Source organism: Rhinatrema bivittatum, chromosome 3 (assembly GCF_901001135.1).
Source record: "Rhinatrema bivittatum chromosome 3, aRhiBiv1.1, whole genome shotgun sequence".
In the NCBI taxonomy this organism is placed as follows: Eukaryota; Metazoa; Chordata; class Amphibia; order Gymnophiona; family Rhinatrematidae; genus Rhinatrema; species Rhinatrema bivittatum.
The window spans coordinates 569,482,080-569,505,173 of record NC_042617.1 but is presented as its reverse complement, the minus strand read 5'-3'; the positions used below and the strand labels follow the sequence as shown (position 1 = coordinate 569,505,173).

Below are 23,094 nucleotides of genomic sequence, written 5' to 3'. Positions count from 1 at the left end.
GACCTTTGAAAATCCGGCCTCTAAAGTAAACTCTGAATATTATTTGTTTCACAAAAATATTCTTCCCAACATGTTACATGCAATAAGCCGATGAGCAGCAAAGTTATCCAGGTAAAGTTATCCAGATAACTAAGTCAGATATTCGGTGGAACTTATATTCTGCTGAATATACTCTGCTAAAGTTACCCAAACAAAGTTATTCGGGTAACTTTGCAAATTCAACAGCTTACTGAATATTTGAATAAAAAAAAAATTGCAGGCCAGTAATGACCCAATCTCCCTCCCTAAAATAAAAATGAAGAAGAATGTTTCAGGCTGAGAAGCCCCATCTCCGCCACCCTCCCCTCAAAATAATCAAAAGAATGGTGGCGCTGAAACAGCCCAATCCCACCAAACTCTTCCCCACGTTAAAAAAAAAAAAATGGGAGCGCAGCCGATTCCCCTTTCCCTGAATCCCCCGAACTCCCGAAAGCCTCCTAGTACCTAAGCAGGAGGAGAAACAGCTCTTACCTTCTCTGGTGGAGTGAATATCAAAGTGCTGGTACAGCTAATAGACACTGGAAATAAGATATCCATATCATTACTTCACTGGAGCCAGGATTGGTTGCTTCATGACAGTTGACCAATCCCCATTCAGCACTGAATTCTGATTGTCATTAAAGGGACCAATCCTGGCTAGAGTGAGATGCATAAATTATCTAAGTGTCAGGATGTGTCCGGAGGGAGGAGATAAAGAGCCTCTCTTCCTCTCGAGTACCGAAATGCTTCTGGGGCTTTGGGAAGGGGATGGTACACCACTTGGTTTTTTTTGTTTTTTTTTAAGGAAAAGGAGGGAAGAACAGGCTGCTCTGTCATCACATTTGGAGGGGGGGGGGGGGGGAGGCAACATGGCTGCTCTACCTGCACCATTCTTTTGATTATTTTGGGAAGGGGATCAGGCTGCTCAGCCCGCAACATTTGGCTGAGATATTTACTGGCAAACAACTTACTCTGATAACTTTGAGCCTGCTCTCCTTCACGACCACAGTTACCCAGAATGCCCCCACATCACCTCTTTTTCATTTGGAAAAGTTTTAGCCACAGGTTTGGTTCATCTAAGTCCTGACACAACATCAAACTTAGACATTTCATTCCCTGACCCTACTTCCACAAACACACGTTCATATGAAGCACGTTTTTTTTTAATTATCTTAGCATTATGTTATTTGCAGCTTTGTCAACTCAAAGAGAAAGAAAGGAACTATTCAAGTCATCAGCAACTTGGGCACATACCAAATCCTCAGCCGTCACTGGTTCTCCTTCTTTATCATTGGCCACTACCATCTTGCCCAGTCTCTCTTTCATATCTGCCAGGTTGTGTGTAAGAGCTAAAATGGCCATGATCTCACTTGCCACAGCAATGTCAAACTGGGTCTGAGGGAGACAGAGGAGAGAGGTAATAAAGAAAAGGAGGTTAAAAGCCTTTTCTCACAGCTTTTTAAACTACTTCCTCTCAATGTGAGAGCCAAAGAATGCCCAGAAAGTACAATTGCTGACTTTTAATTGTGGTTCTCTGACAATGGAGGAACAATGAGTCTCATTTGTAGGTTACATTACATGTAACATGCATTATTGGAGGACGCTTCCAGAGCTTTTGAGAAAAGATTCTGAAAAAGTACAAGTGGGCTTCCTGCATGCTCCCAGACTAGCTTCCCAACATTTGAACATCTAGTAAAGCTAGAATATCTACCAATAAAGATAAGAGTAATAACAGCTCCTAACACGGGAAAGGGTGGGCAGTGGGACTCACTATCAGAGAATGGCACAGGTAGCAAGTTTGCTTATCTGTAAACCGGGTTCTCCATAGACAGCAGGATGAATTAGCCATAACATAAGAGAGATGTCATCCAACAGCAACAACATGGATCCGGCTCAGTAAAGACTTTACAAAGCATGAAGGGGAGAGCTCCCACATGCATGCTGCCTCGTGACCCCCCCTCAGTCAGAGCTTAAGCTTTAGTGAGGTATTTGACTCTTCAGGAAGGCGGACAGTTAAGCATACTTGCTTTCTCAATCAACAAGCAGGCATGAATTTCAGCCATAACGCGTGGTGAATCCAAAACAGAGAATTGCAAGCGGAGCAGTTACAGAAAGACAACCCAATTCTACCATGTGGAAAGTAGACTACTGGGTGCACAGGCTGCAAAGACCTGCATGTCCATAGTTACTGTTTTCTTGGGACATGCTGTCCAGACAGTAAAGGTGAAGGTGTGAAAAGACAAACAATCAAGTAACAGCTTTTCAAATGTCTTCAATACAAGTGGCCCTGTGATGAGCCACTGAATTCACCATGGCTCTCGCTTGATGCCCCTTGGCACAGTCTATTCTGTAAACCAGCCAGCACCTAACAGGTGTGTGCTATGCCATCCACTAACCCAGTGGTTCTCAACCCTGTCCTGGGGACCCCCCAGCCAGTCGGGTTTTCATGATATCCACAATGAATATGCATGAGAGAAAATTTGCTTGCTAGCATGCATATTCATTGTGGATATCATGAAAACCCGACTGGCTGGGGGGTCCCCAGGACAGGGTTGAGAACCACTGCACTAACCAATTAGATAGAGTCCATTTGGTAATTTCCTTTCCCAGTCTTGGGATCAAAGGACATGAATAGTTGAGATGCTTGACAGTGAGGATGAGTCCTTTTTAAACACTCAAGGACCCTCTTACATCCTAAAGATGTTTTGTGCACATGCGATCTCGGAAAGAATACAGGTAGCAAAATAATTTGATTGATGTAGAATGCAGATACCACTTTCAGAATGAACTTGGGGTGAGTTCGCAGAACCACCCTATTAATGAAAAACTGAAGGTATGGTGAATATGAAACCAGAGCCTTTAGCATGCTTATTCTTCATGCCAAAGTATCGGCTATGAGAAATATCACCTTCCAAGTGAGAAACTTCGATGTTTAGGAGTATGATTTTTATGTATGCATGCCACAGGTTGCTCCCCACCTTGAAGTTTGTGAATAGTGCAGATTCAAAATTTTTGAAATATATAAATAAAAAGTCCACCGACTGAAGAGGTTTGAAAACAGGTTTCATGAGTTGAATTAGAACTATGCTGAGGTCTCAAGGCTCTGGAGGTTTACTGACTAGGGGTTTTGAATACCACAGACCTTTCAGGAACTTTGATATCAAAGAGTAACAAAGTTCATTGCCACTTTCAATTAAGGCTACAGGAGACTTCCCGTCCTTCAGGTAAATGTGTAACATAATTATGTCTATGTCTTGTTTGACACTTATGATTTATTTTGTAAACCACTTTGTAGACTATTTGGGAGAGATGGTGGAAAAATTTAAAAATAAAGGGCCGAATTTTCAAAAGGTTACGTGCGTCGCCGGGCCTATTTTAAAAAGGCCCGGCGACGCACGTAAAGCCCCGGGACACGTGTAAGTCCCGGGGCTTGCAAAAAGGGGCAGGGGAGGGGGCGGGGAGGTCCGGGGCGGGGTCAGGCTCCCAGCACAGCGGCCAGCCCCAGGGCTGAAGTAAGTTGTGAAATTTAAAAAAAGCAAAGGAAAAGGTAGGGGGGGAAAAGGGCAGGAGAGACAGGGGAAGGGAAGGGAAGGTGGGGTAGGGGTGAAGTTCCCTCCGAGGCCGCTCCGATTTCAGAGCAGCCTGGGAGGGAATGGTGAAAGGCAGTGCGGATCGGCGTGTGGAAGGTGCACAATTGTGCACCCCTTTGCGCACGCTGACTCCTGATTTTATAACATGCGCGCGCCTATGTTATAAAATCGGGCGTACATGTGCGCGCCGGGTAGCGCGCGCACATGTATGCCGCGTGCGCTTCTTTTAAAATCTACCCCAAAGGTTGGAGAGAGATCAGAGTCCCTTCCACCTGCTGGCAATATGTCGCAATGGCACTGAAATGAACTTTGGCTGAAGAGGTGCTATAGCCTGAGGACAAGAGGAAGAACAGCAGCTGAAACAAGCCCTTTAGGCTACAGGAGAAGGGATCCAGCTGGCTGGTCCCACACCATGTTGAGAACATCTTCTACTTGAAACTGTTGGATTTTCTGCTTGAGGCCTCCTGGCGGAAATCGGCACATCCTCCCTCTGCTTGGGAAAGAGAAAGGAGATTACTACAAATTCAATATTCATGCCAGCGATGGCAGAGCCTTCTGCTCTCTTGTGTGAAAAGGACTGGAGAGATTCCCAATGGAATTTGTAGCTGAATTGACAGACAAATCAGATATGGATATCACAATTGCTGTGGCCAGGCTGTTGCTATGAAGATAACCCTCACTTTGTCCTGAAGGGCCTTCTGGACAGTCCTGGCAATGAGAGGAAATTAGCAGGTATAAATAGAGTAGACCAGGGGTTGGCAACCTACGGCATGCATGCCATCAGTAGCACGCAAGGCCATTTTTAGTTGCATGGCAGTGGCAGCACAGCACGGCAAGGCACTGAACAGCTAAGCAGACACCGACTGCAGCCACCACCAGTACTGCTATTGAATCAGGAAGATAGCTCCAAACCTCACATGCCGGCAGCAGGAGTCACGTTCAATCTAACATCATTTCCTGCTGCAGCGGGCCAGTCTTGCAGCTCTTAGCGAGAGTCTGGCCCCATGGCAGCAGGAGATGATGTTTGGTTATATGCGACTTCTACTGCTGCACATCCCAAGATCTGGCAGACCACCACGGCGGAAAAGAAAGACAGGACCCAGGGTCCACCAGCAGACTTCGACTCACTGGTGGCTGAAGAGGACCAGCAGGCTGAAATGGAGCACATCCTACAGTGGCTGAAGAGAGAGAGAGAGGGAGGACTCCAGCGACTGCTAGTGGACCCCTTACTGCGGGTGGCTGAAGAAGTCTCAGGCCCAGGTCCGAAACTGCATGTATGAACCTGCGTGGGTGAGTGAGCTAGTGTGGATGGGTAGGTGTCTGTCTGGGAACCTGTGTGTGCGTGACTCTATGTGGGGGAGGAGAGAGCAAGCGTTTGTGTGTGTGCGAGCTGGCATGTGAGAGAGCATGTAAGTTATGAGTCTGCATGTGAGATAGAGAGAAAGCATGTGTGAGAGATTGCATGTGAGAGCGAGAATGTGTGTGATTGCATGTGGAGGGGAAGAGCCTGTGTGTGACTGCAGGTGGGGGAGAGAAAGCATGTGCGATTGCACACGGGAGAGCACGTGTGTGCGACTGCATGTGGGGGAGAGAGAGAGAGCATGTGTGTGACTGCGTGAGAAGAGAGTATGTGTGACCATGAGGGGAAGAGAGTGTGTGAGTGACAGCAAGAGGAGGAGTGAGAGATCGTGTTGTGTGTGAATGCATGTGGAAAAGAGAAAAAGCATGTGTGATTGCATGTGGGAGCCAGCCTATGTATGATTACATGTGGGAAAGAGCATATATGTGACTGCATGTGAGAGAGAGAGAGAGAGAGCGTGTGTATATGTGTGACTGCATATGGAATGGAGGGAGAGAAGGTACGTGATTATATGTGAGGGGGAGAGAGAGAATGTGAGTGTGTTAAATGCATGTGGGAAAAAGAGAAAATGTGTGTGTTGGAAAGTGTGTGTATGTGAAAGGAAAATAGTTGTGTGCCCCCTCTCCTACCCAAACTAATTTATAATAATCTCAAGGTGACTGGGAATCAAAGGTTCCCAGGTATGGAAAGCAGTTTCTTTTTATACTGAGTATTATTTGATGTGTCTGCTTTTTTGAAATATTTTATTTTAAAACATTTTTGTATGTGTTTTTAATTATTGGATGTTTTTCTATTCAGCAGCTGTTTTGAAATATTTATTATTTTTACTGGTATGGTTTTTCTATAGGATGTTGCTTATTTTTTATTTTGTTGTTTGATGTTTGCAGGCATGGTAATGTTTATATTTTCCACTATTGCCATGCCTACAGAGTTTGGTTTGTTGCAGTTTCCAGTTCAGTTTTTGTCTGCATGTTTATATTATATAAACATGCAGACATTTTTTATTTTTTTGGTCATTTTATTCTGTATTTGGTGAGGTTCTACATGTGTGAGCGAGGTAAGCTATTCTGGTAGATAGTGCGTAGTTTCTGTGTTGGGATCTATAGCAGCCTGGCCTGTTCTGCCTTCCGTAAAGGTGTGTATTGGCAAAGAGGGGGAGGGAGTAAGAGGCAATTTTCTTTTCTCCTTTTTATAATTTTGTTTTTATGTGGGGAAAAAACACTGCAGTTTTCAATCATATTTTTACATAACTAACATTTTAACTGAAAATTTATGTCAAATTGAATATTCAAGAGTTGTGCGAAAGGAATCTGGTAAATCGGGGTTGCTGACCAGCTTGTGACCCTCGAAGATCAGCGTTACCTACCTCCAATTTAAATATTGGCACACCACTTCAAAAAAGGTTGCCTATTCCTGGAGTAGAACAATGCTCCTATCTAACAAAAACATTTTGAGCAGATCTATAGTTGCTCGGATGCATGGAACAGAACTTTTCAATATTTCTGTTATCTTTTGAGGTGAAAATGTCTGTGACCGGTATTTCCTTGCATCTGAACAAGTCATACTTGACCCTTTAATCCAAGAACCATACATGCAGTTGCAACATTCCACTTAGGCAGTCCACTGATGCATTCTGGATTCTCGGAACAAAGGTGGTGCGATAGCCTGTCCATGACCAGGTTCAGAGGGCCTCCTGGCAGAGGGCATAAGAGCCCATGTCTCCCTGTTGCACATTAGCTACTTATATAGAGATTTTTTCTCTTTTTCTTTACCATTTTCCTCTTATCTCAGCACATCAAGACAATTGGATGTTTCTTTTCATCTTAGTTCACTATTGCCCCAACATTAGTAACTTTCCTATTCCCACAGGCTATCTCTCTTCTATTTCAGTTTCAGCTTTCACCATGGCACCTGTGGTTTCAATGAGTCTCTTCTGTCTGGTTGTCAGATCTCCCCGCTTCTAGAGCTATCTCTTGCTCTGCAGATATGCACCTGTTTGATTATGTAGAACATAGTCACATGTCTGTCCATCTGGATCAAGATTCCCGAGAGAAGGTGAGAGAAAGCATTTAGAGCATAGTAGAAGACTGATTTGCAAATGACTCTTCACTGAGGACCACACCATGACTGTGTGCACTCTCCCTACCCCTTGGTGCAAGTATTGGTAAACAGGATCACTTAATCCCATGTATGCAGACAAGTCAGAGGTACCACATGCATTGCAGTCATCATGTGACCGAGAAGAACCAGGGCTGGCTTTGCTGACTCTCAGTCCTGATGAAGGAGAAACTTTACTAGGCCCTTCATCAAAGCAGCTCTTTCAATAGGAAGAAACGTTTCCTGTATCTGAGGGGAATGAAAAGTCTACCACAGAGAGGAGAAGATTGAGTTTTGTGAAACTGTGGTTGTTAATGTTGACTCCACTGAGTTTTTTAAATGCCACTGAGCTTAACTCATGTGAAAATGAGCAAAGGGTACAATATGAACAGTCGCTGCCATATGACCTAGCATCTTCATGAAAAAGTGCATCGATACTCTTGTTTGATTTAACAAATGGATGATTATATCAACTAGACTGTCCATTCCTTGAAGGAGAAAAGTTTTCCTTTACACTATATAATATCCAATGATGCACCTATGAAATCCAACTAATGCATTGTCTGTTTCAGATTGGATTTTGGAAAAATGACAACAAAACCCTCAGATTCAAGAGTCTGCAGTATGAAACAAGTGGATTTAACTGCTTCTTGTAAGAAATTGCTTGACAAGAGCCAATTAAGTAAGGAAATACTAACACATTATCTTTCCTTACCTGGGCTGCTATACTATGAGGCATTTCGTAAACACCCTTTGTGTTGTCGTCAGACTAAAGGGAAGAACGCAATACTGGTAAAGATTGTCTGTCACAGTGAACCATAAACATTTTTCTGGTCTTTGTGAATGAAAATATATGAGTAGGCATTTTTGGGATCTAGTGTAGTTAGCCAGACATTCATTTCCAAATGTGAGAAAATTGTGCCTAAAGATTTCATCTTGAACTTATCCCTCTTTAAGTGTTTTTCTGGATTTCTGAGGACTAAGGTGGGATGTAGATGTCCTGTTTTCTTGGAAATTAGGAAGCATCCTGAACAGAAACCTTTGCTTCTTTCCAATTCCAGGACTGACTATTGCTCTTGCTGCTAGGAGATGCAAGCTGTATCTGCATGATTTGCAGATGTTCCAAAAGAATGGAATAAATCAATGGAGAGAGGTGTGGAGGTGAAGTCTGAAAATTTAGACAACCACTGTTATGGAATATGTTTAGTATCCATTGATCTGCTATAATCAAGGACCACTATACAGTGAAAAACTGAAGCCTTCACCCCACTGGAAAGACTTCTAATTGCCATTGAAGGAGATCTTGCACCTGGTAGTCAAAAACTTGAGCTAAGTTTTAACAGGAGTTGCTGAATAGTTCTTGGCTGCATCTTCTCTTGTGCAATGCCTGACCTGCTGTTGCCATTATTGCTGCTGCTGAGGATATGGCCTTTGGAAAGAGTACTTTCTAAGAGAACAGATATATTGTCTTCTGTAGGGCTGCAGTTGGTATTTTTTATTTTGAGATTGCTGGTCTGAAGTAACTGGTGATAAGAGTCTGGAGTGTGTAACAGTGATCTTTTAATAGTGATCTCTTTTTCCTTATGTTTCTTGTACATGGAGCATCTACCAAATTTTTCATGTACATCTTCATAAACTCCTGATGCCTTCAATCATGCTAGCCTTCTGGCCCCGACTGAAACAGCAAACGTTCTTAAGACAGTATCATAGACATCATAGGATAAATAAATTAGATGTTTTGCATACTCCACAACTTCATTAAACATAATAAATATTTTTTAAATTTATATTACACACTTTTTAAAATGTATATTCCACACTTCAAAGCGGATTACGTTTAGCTACTGCATATATTTCCCTATACTAAGAGGGTTTACAATCTAAATGTATACCTGAGGCATGGATGGTGAAGGGATTTGCCTAAAGTCACAAGGCATGTTGGTGGGTTTAGAACCTTGATTTCCCTGGTTTGCAGTCTGCTGTTTTAATCATTAGGTTACTCCTCCACTTCAGAAGTAATGTAAAGAAGTCTTGAGGTGAGGCCTTGGTGAGGCCTCACCTGGAGTACTGTGTTCAGTTCTGGAGACCGTATCTACAAAGAGACAAGGACAAGATGGAAGCGGTACAGAGAAGGGCGACCAGGAAGGTGGAGGGTCTTCATTGGATGACATACGAGGAGAGATTGAAGAATCTAAATATGTACTCCCTGGAGGAAAGGAGGAGCAGGGGTGATATGATTCAGACTTTCAGATACTTGAAAAACTTTAATGATCCAAAGACAATGACAAACCTTTTCCGTCGGAAAAAAATCAGCAGAACCAGAGGTCACGAGCTGAGGCTCCAGGGAGGAAGACTAAGAACCAATGTCAGGAAGTATTTCTTCACGGAAAGGGTGGTGGATGCCTGGAATGCCCTTCCGGAGGAAGTGGTGAAGTCTAAAACTGTGAACGACTTCAAAGGGGCATGGGATAAACACTGTGGATCCATCAAGTCTAGAGGGCGTGAATAAAGTGGAGGCAGCAAAACACTGCACGGAGCGGCAGTAGCCACAGAGGCATTCACGGAGCGGGATGCCTGTGGCCAGTAGTTGGTGTTCCACCACGGAGCGGAAGGATGGAGGGCTGCTATCTCAAAAAATAAAAAAATAAAAACAGGGGTGGGTAAGAGTATGGGGTAAGGGTGTGGCCTGCTTGTTACAGCGGTTGCTACCCCTAATTGAGCTGGACGTTCACTTGGATGCAGATACGGCGCTGCTCTCTAAATTGGTGGTGGGGTGGAGGGGAATTAGGGCTGGAGGGTACTGGAAGCCAATAGTAACAGGTGGGAGAGAAAAAAAGGGGAAAAAATGGATAAAGTGCGAAGCTTGCTGGGCAGACTAGATGGGCCTGGAATGCCCTTCCGGAGGAAGTGGTGAAGTCTAAAACTGTGAACGACTTCAAAGGGTCATGGGATAAACACTGTGGATCCATCAAGTCTAGAGGGTGTGAATAAAGAGGAGGCATTCAAACACTGCACGGAGCAGCAGTAGCCACAGAGGCATTCAAACACTGCACGGAGCGGCAGTAGCCACAGAGGCATTCACGGAGTGGGATGCCAGTGGCCAGTAGTTGGTGTTCCACCTTCACGGAGCGGAAGGATGGAGGGCTGCTATCTCAAAAAATAAAATAAAATAAAAACAGGGGTGGGTAAGGGTGTGGGGTAAGGGTGTGGCCTGCTTGTTACAGCGGTTGCTACCCCTAATTGATTAGGGCTGGAGGGTACTGGATAAAGTGCATAGCTTGCTGGGCAGACTGGATGGGCCGTTTGGTCTTCTTTTGCCATCATTTCTATGTTTCTATGTTTGAGAGTCAGTAGGAAGTTAAGAAGAGATAGTTCTCAATTTCTGTAGTATGTTATACAATATTGCACCATATGAAACTGGTGAGTTGAAATCCTTGATATTAGTATAGCTGACTGAATGATCATTGCAATGCTTTATAGCAGCACTACTCACTTTTGGAAAGCTTTATCTTCTTGAGGGCTGAATCCATGACAGCAGACTCATGAGGAGGTTGACATTTTTTATAACCTGAACAGGAATGAACCTTGTAATTTAGATCTAATTTTTGGGGTACTGGCAAAGTTGTGACCAGCATTTGTCACATCCTTCATTGTAGCTCTTGTAATACTCTATGGATGGGTATAGCTATCACCTGCTTAGGAGTGTAAAGCGAATCAAAGCAGCCATTTTCTGAAGAAAAGTTGGGTAGGACATATCTTCAACAGGAGCGTGTTCCTGGTTGGCTCAGTATACAATGTGGGGTCCATATTAGGCATTATCACCCAGGAATCACTGTGGAAAATATTTTGAAATCCTCCGTACGTGATGGCAGACAAAAAAAGCTAAGAATGTTTAGTATATTAGAAAAGGAACAGAAAATAAAATAGAGAATATCATAATGCCTCTATCAATTCATGGTGTTTTCTGCCCATCTTAAAAAATGTATATTAGAACTCAAAAGGTACAGAGAAGGGTGACTAAAAATGATAAAGGGGATGGAACAGCTTCCCCTAGAGGCGAGGCTAAACATGTCAGGGCTCTTTAGCCTGGAAAAGAAACAGCTGAGAGGAGATATGATAGAGGTCTATAAAATCATAAGTGGAGTAGAATGGGTAGACAGGAACAGTTATTTAGCTTTTCAAAGAGTACTAGGACTAAAAAATGGACTAAAAAATGGTTCCAGTTGCTAAGTTGATTGTTAAGCTTGTTGCATGTACTGCTCCGTTTAATATCTTATTGTAAAGCCTGTTGCTGAATTATTGTTTGCTGTAAACCGAGGTGATGTCCTGTATGTGCCACGGTATATAAAAATCTCTAAATAAATAAATAAATAAATAAAAATAGAGGACACTCCATGAAGCTAATAATTAGCATATTTAAACCAATCAGAGAAAGTATTATTTTTTTAATTGCACACAAATAAACTACGGAATTTGTTGCCATAAGACATGGTGAAAGCAGTTAGCATAGCAGAGTTCAAAAAGGGTTTGGACAAGTTCCTGGTGGAAAGGTCTATAAATCATTATTAGCCATGTAGACTTTGGAAAGCAAATGCTTATCCATGGTTATGTTTGCCAGCTCACAGGACGGTCCCATGAGCCAGCACACTCACCCAGGCTCTCCGGTTCGCCACGCAGAACGACTAGGCCGTTCCTCTGCTATGTGGCTAGATGCTGCCACTCCCTCTTCCTACTCAGGATGCGCTTAGGAGCGCACGGGACTGGCACTATTTTAAAGGGATGGCGGTGGGAAAGGCTTGCGGCACCCGATGATGATGTCAGACACCAGGACCTATTTAAAGGATTTCCTGACACTCATTCCTCACCTTAGCAACAGGCTGTCTACCCCTAGGTAGTGTGAGTTGCTGCTTCAGGACTTTTAGTCTTCAGCCTTGCCTTGCCTTCATCTTCAGCCTCGTCCAGCCTTCTGTGTCTTCAGCCTAGCCTTGGCCCCTTGGGCTGATCTCCAGTACTGATCCTAGCCTGTGTCCTGACCATTCTTTTCTGCACCTGCCTTGACCCCAGCCTGACTATGGAACCTCTCTTCGCCTTCACCAGAGACACTCACCTAAGTCCTGCTGGCTCCTGGAACCCAAAGGCTCAACTTGTGGGGAAATGGGCTGGTACTGGTAAAGCTCCAGGTCAGTCTCTGCATTGTCTTCTGCCAGTTGGCAATGAGGACCTACTGGGCCTTCCCAGTAGGTGGCATCAACCTCACTCCAACACAAAGGTCCACAACGCAAACAGAAGGATTGGATCTATTCTTTGGGATTCTGCCAAGTACTTGTGACCTGGATTGGCCACTGTTGGAAACAGTATGCTGGGTCTGAAGGACCTTTGATTTGACCCAGTATGGCAATCCTTATGTTCACAAAAAAGTCAGCTCTCTGACACAGCCAACTTCATCATTGTTTGTTTTATGGACAAAGAAGATTTAATGCTTGTGCCATCATATAGACACTATTTTTGTGTCCTAGTGAAAAGGACTATTTTCCAGAAACAATATTCTCACAACTCCACATACCTGTCGTAAAAATCCCTTCTCTGTCTTTGCTTGCCCAACCGTAATTTTTCGTAAGAATCTGTCATTTGTGTCCAGCACTGGAAGAAACAGAAAGAAAACAGCTTCATGTTTCCAGATAATAAAATGAAGCCACCAAACATTTAACATGCAATCACTTTACCAAATATTCTTATACAAACCACTCATACAAATGGCAGCCTATGGGCACTCTCAACCTAATGAGAAAAAGAGAAAAATTTGATTTCCACTCAAACAATAACTTATTCCAAAAAGGAAATCACTAATATTAATTTTTATCACTGAAAGCAACTCACACCTTGACTCCTCCAAAAAAATTTTTTTAATGATATTTCTTTTTTATTCAGTGAATGAGGGGTTCAAATAAAGCTTGATCCTGATCTAAGATTTGTGCAAGAAATATCATCACCGTTTTTGAAAAAACTATTTTTAACGTTTTAGACCACAAATGATTAAAAGACCGGATGGCCTCCTTTTGAAAACCAGTGAGGCACGTCGTCAGGCTTGATGATGCAGCAAAAAGAATAAAAAAGAAATATCATTAAAAAAAATTTTTTTGGAAGAGTCAAGGTGTGAGTGGCTTTCAGTGTTAAAAATTAACATTTTTGGTTTCCTTTTTGGAATAAGTCACTCCCAACCTAAGACACTAAAATGAATTAGTTGATCTCTGAGTGCCACTGCCTACTATTGCAAATGTGTTATACATGAAAGAATGCATGGGAGTGACAAGAGAAAAATTGAATGGTCCTTTCTGTCAGTCACTTGGGGCAACTTGATTGAAGCATTACTTATTTTGTTAGTAGAACTATACAGACATGCAGTCAAGATGATGAGCTCATGGTGAACCTTAATTCCTATCTGCTGTTAGCCCTGGTCATCAAACCCATTTTCTTTTTTTCTATCTATCACTAATCATATTCAGTACTATGGTTACCCAGCAAGTCAGCTGCATGCACTTGGCACCTATGAAATATAGCTGATCTAAAAGGTCCTACTCTGGTGACAGCATTGCAGACTGACTTACCGATTCTGTATTAGGGAGAGGGACCCTTCATTTAACCAGTACAAAATGTTACTTAGTGGGTAATTTTGCAATATCACATATAGGGGTAGATTTTATAAAAGTATACTGGCACGTACTTTTGTTCGCGCACCAGGCGAAAACAAAAGTACACTGGATTTTAATAGATACGCGCGTAGCCACGCGTATCCTTTAAAATCCGGGGTCAGTGCGCACAAGGCTGCCCAAAATCGGCAGCCTGCGCACGCTGAGCCACGCAGCCTGCCTCAGTTCCCTCCGAGGCCGCTCTGAAATTGGAGTTGCCTCGGAGAGAACTTTCCTTTCACTTCCCCGCACCTTCCCCTCCCTTCCCCTACCTAACCCACCCCCCCAGTCCTACCTAAACCCCCCCACCTCTGTTTAAAAGTTACGCCTGCCAGAGGCAGGCATAACTCGCACGCGCACCGGCCCAGGAGCTGTTTCGGAGGCCTCGGCCACGCCCCCGAAACGCCCCCGGGGGGAACCATGCCCGCAGCCCCGCCCCCGAATGACGCGCCGTCGCGACACACCCCCCCCCCAGGAAAGCCCCGGGACTTATGCACGTCCCGGGGCGCGCGCAGGGGGAACCTTGGGGCAGATTTTCAAAGGGATACGAGCGTACCCCTTTGAAAATCTGCCCCATAGGTTAGTCAGCAAATATGCTCCCAAGTTACACAATTTTTAAAGCAGACCTGCATATGAGTCCATTTTGAAAATTATGCAGACAAAACTATGCACTCACAATTACATCTGCTATTTGCTGCATGTAGATTTGCCAAGTGAATTTATGTGCATGCATTTTTTTTTTGTTTTTAAATCAAAACGTATGCATATAGATCCCAATTCTGATCAGATTCTGCCCGAACCCCTCCAGAACGCCTCTCCTATATGCATGTAAAAGTACTTAATGCACCTAAGTTTAGGTATTGAGCTCACAATTTGCTAAAGGACCACTTTTATAGGTAAAGCGCTCCTGTACTCACAGAAGTCCCTTTCAAAATTTAGTGGCTAAAAGTAGCCTTCGCTACACAAATCAAAGCTAAAAATCCTATATCTGTGCACCAGTTAGAGTACTAAACACATGATTTTCCAAACCCCCGGGGTCAAATGGTTAGGTATCAAGCTAATTTAAAAAAATTATTTCCACATTGCCTCTTCTCTATTACCTTTGTGATATGAAATGTCACTTAGAAATTCCTATTACTTGGCACAGCCTCACAGACACACTGCGACCTTTGTTTCATTTCCCGATTACAGGACAGTGGCAGAAACACAGTATTTCCTTTTCCTCTCTCAAAGCCAAGGACAGGAAGATACATAAATGACATTCTACAACACGGATTCAGACTCTTCACGCGCTCACATTTGAAGACAGTATTTGCTTGGCAAGGCAGATATCAGTCAATCATAGCTGCTCATTTGGTTATGTCGGGGGAATGTTGTCAAGATGAAGAGCCGACACACTGATCAGTCTGGAACACACAAGTAGACCTGCAATTTCCTGAATGCAATATCATGCTTGTGTCATCTGAACTGAATACCAGCTGCTGCTCAGTACTAAATTCCGAATAAAGGAAAAAAAACAAACAAAAAAAACACTGTTTCTTGGCTTAGGAAACTAATGAGGGTACCCGAGTGTTTTCTTAGAGGATAACTTTCAAACAACTCTGCACAACCCCATATATTCGCTTATATGGAAATCTATCTCAATATTTTATAACCTGCAGTATTAGGTAGATGCAGATTTTAAAATATGCATACTCATTTGTTGACATTTGATATTCTGCTTTTTACTATGATCTCAAAGCGGATTATGATAAATTTAAAGTAGGTTACAATAGTATTAGATCAACAGACAATACTGGTTGAGCATCTATATATTTAAAGACAGATTCACGTCTGTTGCTGTTCTTGTAGAAACTGAAATATTTCTGTGGTAACTTGGTTGTTGAATAGGAAGTCTCTATTGGGTATGCTTGATTAAAAAGATATGCCTTAGCTTTTTCCCTGAAGGTGTCAGATAGGCTTGCTTATCTGATTAAATAAAGAGGAAGTGAGCTTGCAACCTGCCTCTGGGTTTTTTGGGGGGGGTTTTTTTTTTTTTTAGTATTTTTTAATAAATCAGACAGTGTAATGCAGAGCAAGGAGTTTGAGGCTTTTCTAAGAATTCCCTGTTTTCCAGAAAAAGCCCTCAAAGGTGAAGTAATCGGGCTCCAAGCGTAGGGATAATGGAAACAAGATCTTTGGTGCGTAACAGCTAAAGGCCCAGAGTCTGGTTCGGGACAGTTTAGCAGAGGTAGAGTGGAAAGTACAGTCAGCCGTCTACGCCCGCAACATACGTGTGTTTGTTTGGTTCTATGCAAATATCTGCAATGAATAGAAAGCGCATACTTTGTCTACTCATTTTATAAACATACACTCATTTTATGTAGAAAAAAAACAGAACAAAATCTTGATTTATACATGGAAGTCAGTATATTTTATATAGTCGCCATTAAAAAAGTATTAATTCAAATGAATCTTGCGCTCAATGATAAAAAAAACCAGAAATCTTATACATCTGCCCAAAATTAAGTACATTGAAAGAACTCGAAGTACGAGAAGCTGCTAAAGACCATCCCATTGCTTACATCCCACAGGCTTACTCACCACTCCCTCCATTAAGGAAGTGCATCGAGTCTCCACAAGAGAACACGCTGCATCTATAGCAGGCCCTCACCTCTGGAACAACCTTCCACCCTCTCTCAGAACTGACCCCTCTATGCACTCCTTCCGAAACTACCGCAAAATCTGGTTCTTCCGGAAAGCATTCCCTCCAGAAAAATAATTTCTGCCACCCGCTCCCCTGGCCCTACCAGTTCCCCTCTCTGCCACTGTACAAAGTAAGTTAAATCAGAACATATTACTGTTAAAAAAGTTATTTTGTAAAGCAAGTTATATGTACTTAGTTAGTTAATCTGTTACAAAGTATCATGTCATTATAAGGCTTGCCTTAGACATCATGTTGTATGTAAACCGATGTGATATGTCAAATCTAGTGTCGGTATAGCAAAATAAATAAATAAATAAATGTTAGGGATCTAGGGATGATACTAGATTGCGAAGTGAGCCTCAAAAAATGGATCACCATTGATTTTAGGACTGTTTTACAAGTTCTTATTTTTACCAAACTGGACTATTGCAACATACTTTTTCTGGGCCTACCTATCAGTGCCATACGACCGTTGCAGTTCCTGCAGAACTCTGCCGCCAGATTGTTGACTAACACAAAGAAATTTGACCATATCACCCCCGTACTAAAAGAGCTTCATTGGCTCCCTATTGGTTTTAGATCACAGTACAAAGCACTTTCTCTAATTCACAAATCCCTTTATAATGAGAAGGTTGAATGGCTCAATACAGCCCTACATTTTCATGAACCAACATAAACAACGAGATCAGCTAATACTGGGCTACTACCAATCCGGACAATAAAATCCGCCCATATGAACACTGTTCGAGAAAGAGCGTTATTCATTGCCGGACCTAACCTGTGGAATTCTCTACCACCGCAACTGAGAACGGAAACTAACATCAAAATCTTTAATGGCTGCCAGCCGCAGCAGTCCGCGACCGGGGTCGGGCACTCCCCCGTGCCGTCGGGCCGCTCCGGAAGCGCCTGACCCCGACGCTCTCCTCGCAGCTGTTGCCGCCGCTGAATCCTGGCCGCGTTGTCGGTCGGCCTTCCTGCCGACTCCTCCCCCGCCGGGCCTCCTAGAGATGCAAACGCGGCTGCTGCCTGGATTTAAGGGGCCCACGACAGGAAATGGTCATGGCCCCTCCCTGGGACTTCTTCCTGGTTTCCTGTATTTAAGGCAAAGTCTACTCCTCAAACCTTGCCTTAGTATCTTGGCTCCTGGTCTGGTGGTGTTCCTGAGCTCAGAGTTCCTGTTCTTGCCTTGTTCCTGTTCTCCGCTGCCTGTTCTCCTCGGTCCTGTTCCCGTCCTCCTGGTCCCAGCTCCTGCGTCTCCTCTCGTTGGACGGATTCTTCTGGCTTCGACCTCTGGACCGGCTTCCGACCATCCTTCCGGTCTTGACCCTTGGACTGGCTTACAACCTGCTGGAAGCGCCAGCTGTCTGGATTCCACGACCTGCAGGAGGCGCCTGCATCCAGACCTTTCTCCTGTCCTCAGAGGTTCACCTAAGTCCAAGCGGCCCGGGTCCCTATGGGCTCCACCCAGGGGGATCGCGGGCTTCCAGTGGTGAAATACCTGTTGACTCCTGTTTTATCTGGCCTCGCCTTCCGACGGTAGGGACCTAAGAGGGTTTTCTCTCTCAGGTAGCACCAACTCTACCTCGAACAAAGGGTCCACCTTCAGATCCGCAACATTAAGAAAGGAGTCAAAACATGGCTTTTTAACAAAGCATTTAATAACAACAGATGACTTTGATAGTGTTTATTTTATTTTTGTTATAGTTTTTATGATTTTAAGATTTTATTTTCAGATGTATTAGTTGTTTTTTTTCGTTCTATTTTATATATTTTTAGGCAAAATGGACAATATGTAATTAGATTTTAAATGTTTATTTTAATATGCAAATATGATTATTAATGCCTGACTTGGGATGTAAACCGACGTGATATATTTTTACATGAATGCCGGTATACAAAAACGAATAAATAAATAAATATATTTTAAAACGTGCGCATGTAATTGAAATCATCAGTATTAAGATACCTCCACCAGTTTACCCATTCTTTCTGCAGGTCATCGAGACCCTCCCTAGTTCATCACACTGAACTCACCCCAGTTCACCTAGACCTCCCATCCAACCAATAGCAGACAAGACCGATATCAATTGTGTGAGGTAATTAGCAGGTGCGAAAATCGGAATATAAATATAAATATAAATAAATAAGATTGTACAAATAAGCTGCCTAATGCATTTGTGTAAATATATTATAAAACAGAAACTTCAGTATATACCTCTTGTCCCTGCACCACCCCTTTTTTGTGCAGGTAAATGTGTGCATGAAACCAAAAATATGCACGTACTTTAGATGTTTATAAAATAGCATGTATTTGAGTACAAGCTACTTACGCATGTATATGCTAATTTTACGCAAGTAACTCCTTTGAAAATTCACTCCTAAATGTATTAGTTTAGCAAAGAAAAAAATTCTCAATTGCTGCATCACAAAGTCCCAAAAACTTGCTATCCTTTTTGGGGGGGAAATGTTCAAACTGGCTGCACTGCTGCAAAGATCACTGGTGCTTTTTATCCACTGTCTTTCCACCGACTTTCAACAGAAAAATAAACGCATGCTTTTACGTTGAAAACTGCCCCTGGGAAAAAGTACACTGCGAGGCTACTTTTTCCAGCCAAAACTAGACACACACAGGGGTAAATATTCAAATAGTTACCTGCATACAAATTAGCATATATGCACATAAGTAGCATAACTGGTATTTTATAAACCTCGAAAGTACGTGCGTAGTTAAAAATTTTGCACATACCATGCAAAAAAAAAAAGGCGGCGCACCCTGGGTGGTTCCAGAGTGGGCCAACAGTTATGCGCTTAGGGCCGGATTTTAAAAAGGTTACGCGCGCCGGGCCTATTTTAAAAAGGCCCGGTGACGTGCGTAAAGCCCTGGGATGCATGGAAGTCCTGGAACTTTACTAAAGGGGTGGTCGTGGGCGGGGCAGGGCCAGAGGCCTCTGACACAGTGGCCATTGCCACTGTGTTGAAGGATCGCGTGCCGGCAGGCGCTAAAGGTAAAATAAAAATTTTGGGGCGGGGGGTTAGTGTAGGGCTAGGGGGAGGAAAGGTTAGGGAAAGGGGTGGGAAGGTCAGGTTAGGGGAAAGGGAATGGGGGAAGGCAGCGTGGCTCGACGCACGCAAGGTGCACAATTGTGCACCCCCTTGCGCACGCCGACCCTTGATTTTATAACTTGTGCGTGCAAGTTATAAAATCGGGTGTACACGTGCACGCGCCGGGTAGCGTGCACACATATACGCCCACGAACACCTTTTTTAAAATCTACCCCTTAATGTTGCTTTTTTAAAAGACAGTCACACGCATGCATTTGGCAGCTTACTCAAGTAATTTTACACCTGCTGATTATCTTTGTAACTGATATCAGATTTCTTTATGGTGTACAATTCGCTGGGTGGGAGTCTAAGTGAACTGTAGGGGGAGGGGGGGAGAGTTCAGGCTGAAGAACCAGGACGGTCTTAAATGACCTGGAGTAGGATTGAGCCAACCGGTGGAGGAATTGGAAAATTGTTCATTTCGATTACACGCGCATGTTTAAAATATACTGACTTATGTGCGTACATTTTTTTTTTTTAATTAGAAGGGTTATAAAATATCATCATATATGTAGCCAAGCAGAGTTCTTTGAAAGTTATTTTCATAGTTTTGTCTTCTGTCTTAACCCCACCTCAGATATGCCTCCTCTACAATGCAGGGAAAATTATGCCCCTATTGGAACTATGCATATAGTTTTACCCACTTATACAGTGAACAGGCAATTCGTAAGAATAAAACCCTTTTTTTAAATGCAGAAATCTCTTTGAAAATTGCTCTCTACTGAATTATTCCTGTCATTTTAAATCCTAGCTGAGTAGAAGCATAGGCTGGATTTACTCAGACATAGTACAGCCCACACAAGAACGTAGGAAGAAATTCCTCCAGATGAGATTAGAAGTAACACATCATGGGGCTAGTATGATCTTGAAATATCCGTGTAAATGTCTATTGAAGTATAAAGAAGAAAATATGTATTCATGGAGCTGGAACAACTAAGGTGCTTCTTAGATGGGAATTCTGGAGGTGTGTAAATGGGATAAAGGGTGGACTAGTCTTAAAGAGTGGTTAATTCTTTAACATTAAGCGATATTATGTGAGCTCCTGTATTTCCTTACATCTTGGCTCCGTATTTTCCTAATACATTTAGAGATTTTATGGAAGAATGTAATTCTTTTTTTCTTTTTTACTTTGGAAAATAAGGTGTATAAAATCTCTATTCTTTTGTAAAATACGATATTATATTATATCTGAAAATGCTAAATTAAAAAAAAAAAAAGAAGCACAAGCTGGCCAACAAGATGTAGCAGCGGCATCTTTTTTTTGTTACTGGACAAACGTAATACCTTTCTGACTAGCTTTATAAAAGAGGCGCTCCCTTCATCAAACTGATGCAAAACGGCGACTTGAAGATGGAGGGCACACAGTTATCAAAAGCTGATCAGAAATGTGTTGTTAGTCCAGCGACATGTTAGAGCTTGCAGGAGGGGTGGGAAACCTCCAGTCCGCCAGGGCCACACACCAGTTGGGTTTTCAGGATATCCCTTATGCATAAGATAGATTTACATGCAGTTGAGGCAGTGGGTATCCCGCTCTCTCATAGCCATATTCATCAGGGATATCCTGAAAACTTAACCAGTGTTGCGTCTCTCCAAGACTGGAAGTTCCCCACCCCTAGCCTAAAGTTTGTTTGACTGTCAACCTATACATCCAAATGGACTCACATTGCAACCATACTACTAAATGCAAGTTGAAAACGTATTTTTTTTCTCCATTACCATTCTTCTCTCATACTCTCCAAGAATGTACCATGACTTTAATCCAAATTTCCACAAAGTCTGTTATGTATCCCTCCAAAATCCTTAAATGTACTGTTCTTAATATTTTATTGTATATGTTTCTCTCATTTATTATAAAGCATTTCAATATACCTTTGCAAGGAAGTCACAAAGAGAGTAATTTTCAACCGATTAACTAAGAGGTTTTGAAAACTGTCCCTCCTGGCAGGTGCAAGATACCTAGGTGATTCTATTTGAAAAATTGTTAAAAGGTATACGGTTACAAAAGTACCCATGTATTTTGCCACCAAAGATATACAGAGAACAATTTTCTATTTCGAACATGCATTTATATACCACACAAAATAGATTGGGTAATATTTTCTATTTTTTTCATAACACATAACATTTGTACAACTTCGTATATAGATATCGCATTGTCTTGTAAGTTCTCCCTATGGTCTGCTTTAACTTTGGGATTGTATTATATAGTCACTTCAGCCTCAGTCCGGTTGACAAATACCCCCCCTGAGGAAGCCCATGTGGTGAAACAAAGAGAATTTTTTCTTTGTTGGAACACAGATCATCAACCTGACATTGGTTCTGTTTCGGCAGTATCTGGAGCTTTACATTTAACACTTTGTTATATTGTTGAACTCTTTACTATCTATTACACTGTCTGTTTAGTGAAACATTGTTAGCTTTAATTGAAATGAAACATCATGCCTTTTCATTAATATATGAATATTGCTGTGTAGTTTGTTACTTGTTTAACATAAGTGTTTCATAGTGCTTTGTAACCCTTAAATGTATGTTGGAGTTACCCCTATAGTATGAATGTATGGATATGAACGGGTGTGTTAGAAGGTTTGTTTTCATAGTAAGTTGTATTAGAAGACAAAATAAGTAATGAGTTTAATTTCATTGTACTTGTGATATTAAATTTATTTGATATTTATTTATATCAAATTTTTATAATATTTATAATATAATATAATATAATATAATATAAATTTTTATAATATTTATAATATAATATAATATAATATTTATAATATCAAAATTTATTTGATATTAAATTTATTTAAATTTATATATATGTAAATATTGTGCTGTTCAATTTCTCCCCTTCCATCTCAAGTTTATTTTCCTTGTTTTTTGTAACTTTCCCTCTCCCTTTTTCTGATTCACTGTATTTAAAGTTCAAGGTTCTTATTGAAAATATTGTTTTTTACGTTACGTTATGCTTTACACTCCTTGTTATTTGTAAACCGGGTTGATGTGATGCCTATCATGAAACTCGGTATAACAAAAACAATAAATAATAATAATAATAATTTGATATATTTTACAAGTTTTCATTGATTACATCTATTCTAGAAGACGAGTTTACAATATTGCTCTGATTCCTTCATGAAACAGGTGATACAAGTTTGGAATCTTCATTTTATACCTGTCCGTTATACATACATATATACATATACATATATATACATTATATATGCATATTATGCATATATATATGTATAATAGACATATATATGTATATTATATATGTCCGAAATGGAAAATTGTTTTCAGTATATATATATATATATATATATATATATAAAACTGCTCCTATTGTACTGTAAATTTAACCAGAAAGTTTTCCCATTATCTGTCTACTCTGTGCTGCACTGTAGTAGAACAGCAAACTCAGAAAGTAGATGCAGCCTCATTGATCAATCAGAATACTGCCTACACACATCTGCTTGACTAGTAAATACATCTATCCACAAAAGACTCTTGAAGCATATAAGTACCAGGGGTGTGCTGCCATTTGAAATTGGCAATAAT

At 41.8% G+C, this 23,094-nt stretch overlaps 1 protein-coding gene across 1 annotated transcript in view; it reads right to left on the bottom strand.

Moving 5' to 3' along the window:
- The window catches only part of MTHFD1L (methylenetetrahydrofolate dehydrogenase (NADP+ dependent) 1 like), a 623,332-nt gene that overhangs the window by 407,999 nt on the left and 192,239 nt on the right, over window positions 1-23,094 (bottom strand). The window contains exons 17-18 of the mRNA XM_029596548.1: window positions 12,629-12,705; window positions 1,273-1,413 (exon numbers count right to left, since the gene is read on the bottom strand). Of these exons, the coding sequence (XP_029452408.1) occupies window positions 1,273-1,413; window positions 12,629-12,705 (218 nt within the window). The remainder of the gene's footprint in view (window positions 1-1,272; window positions 1,414-12,628; window positions 12,706-23,094) is intronic.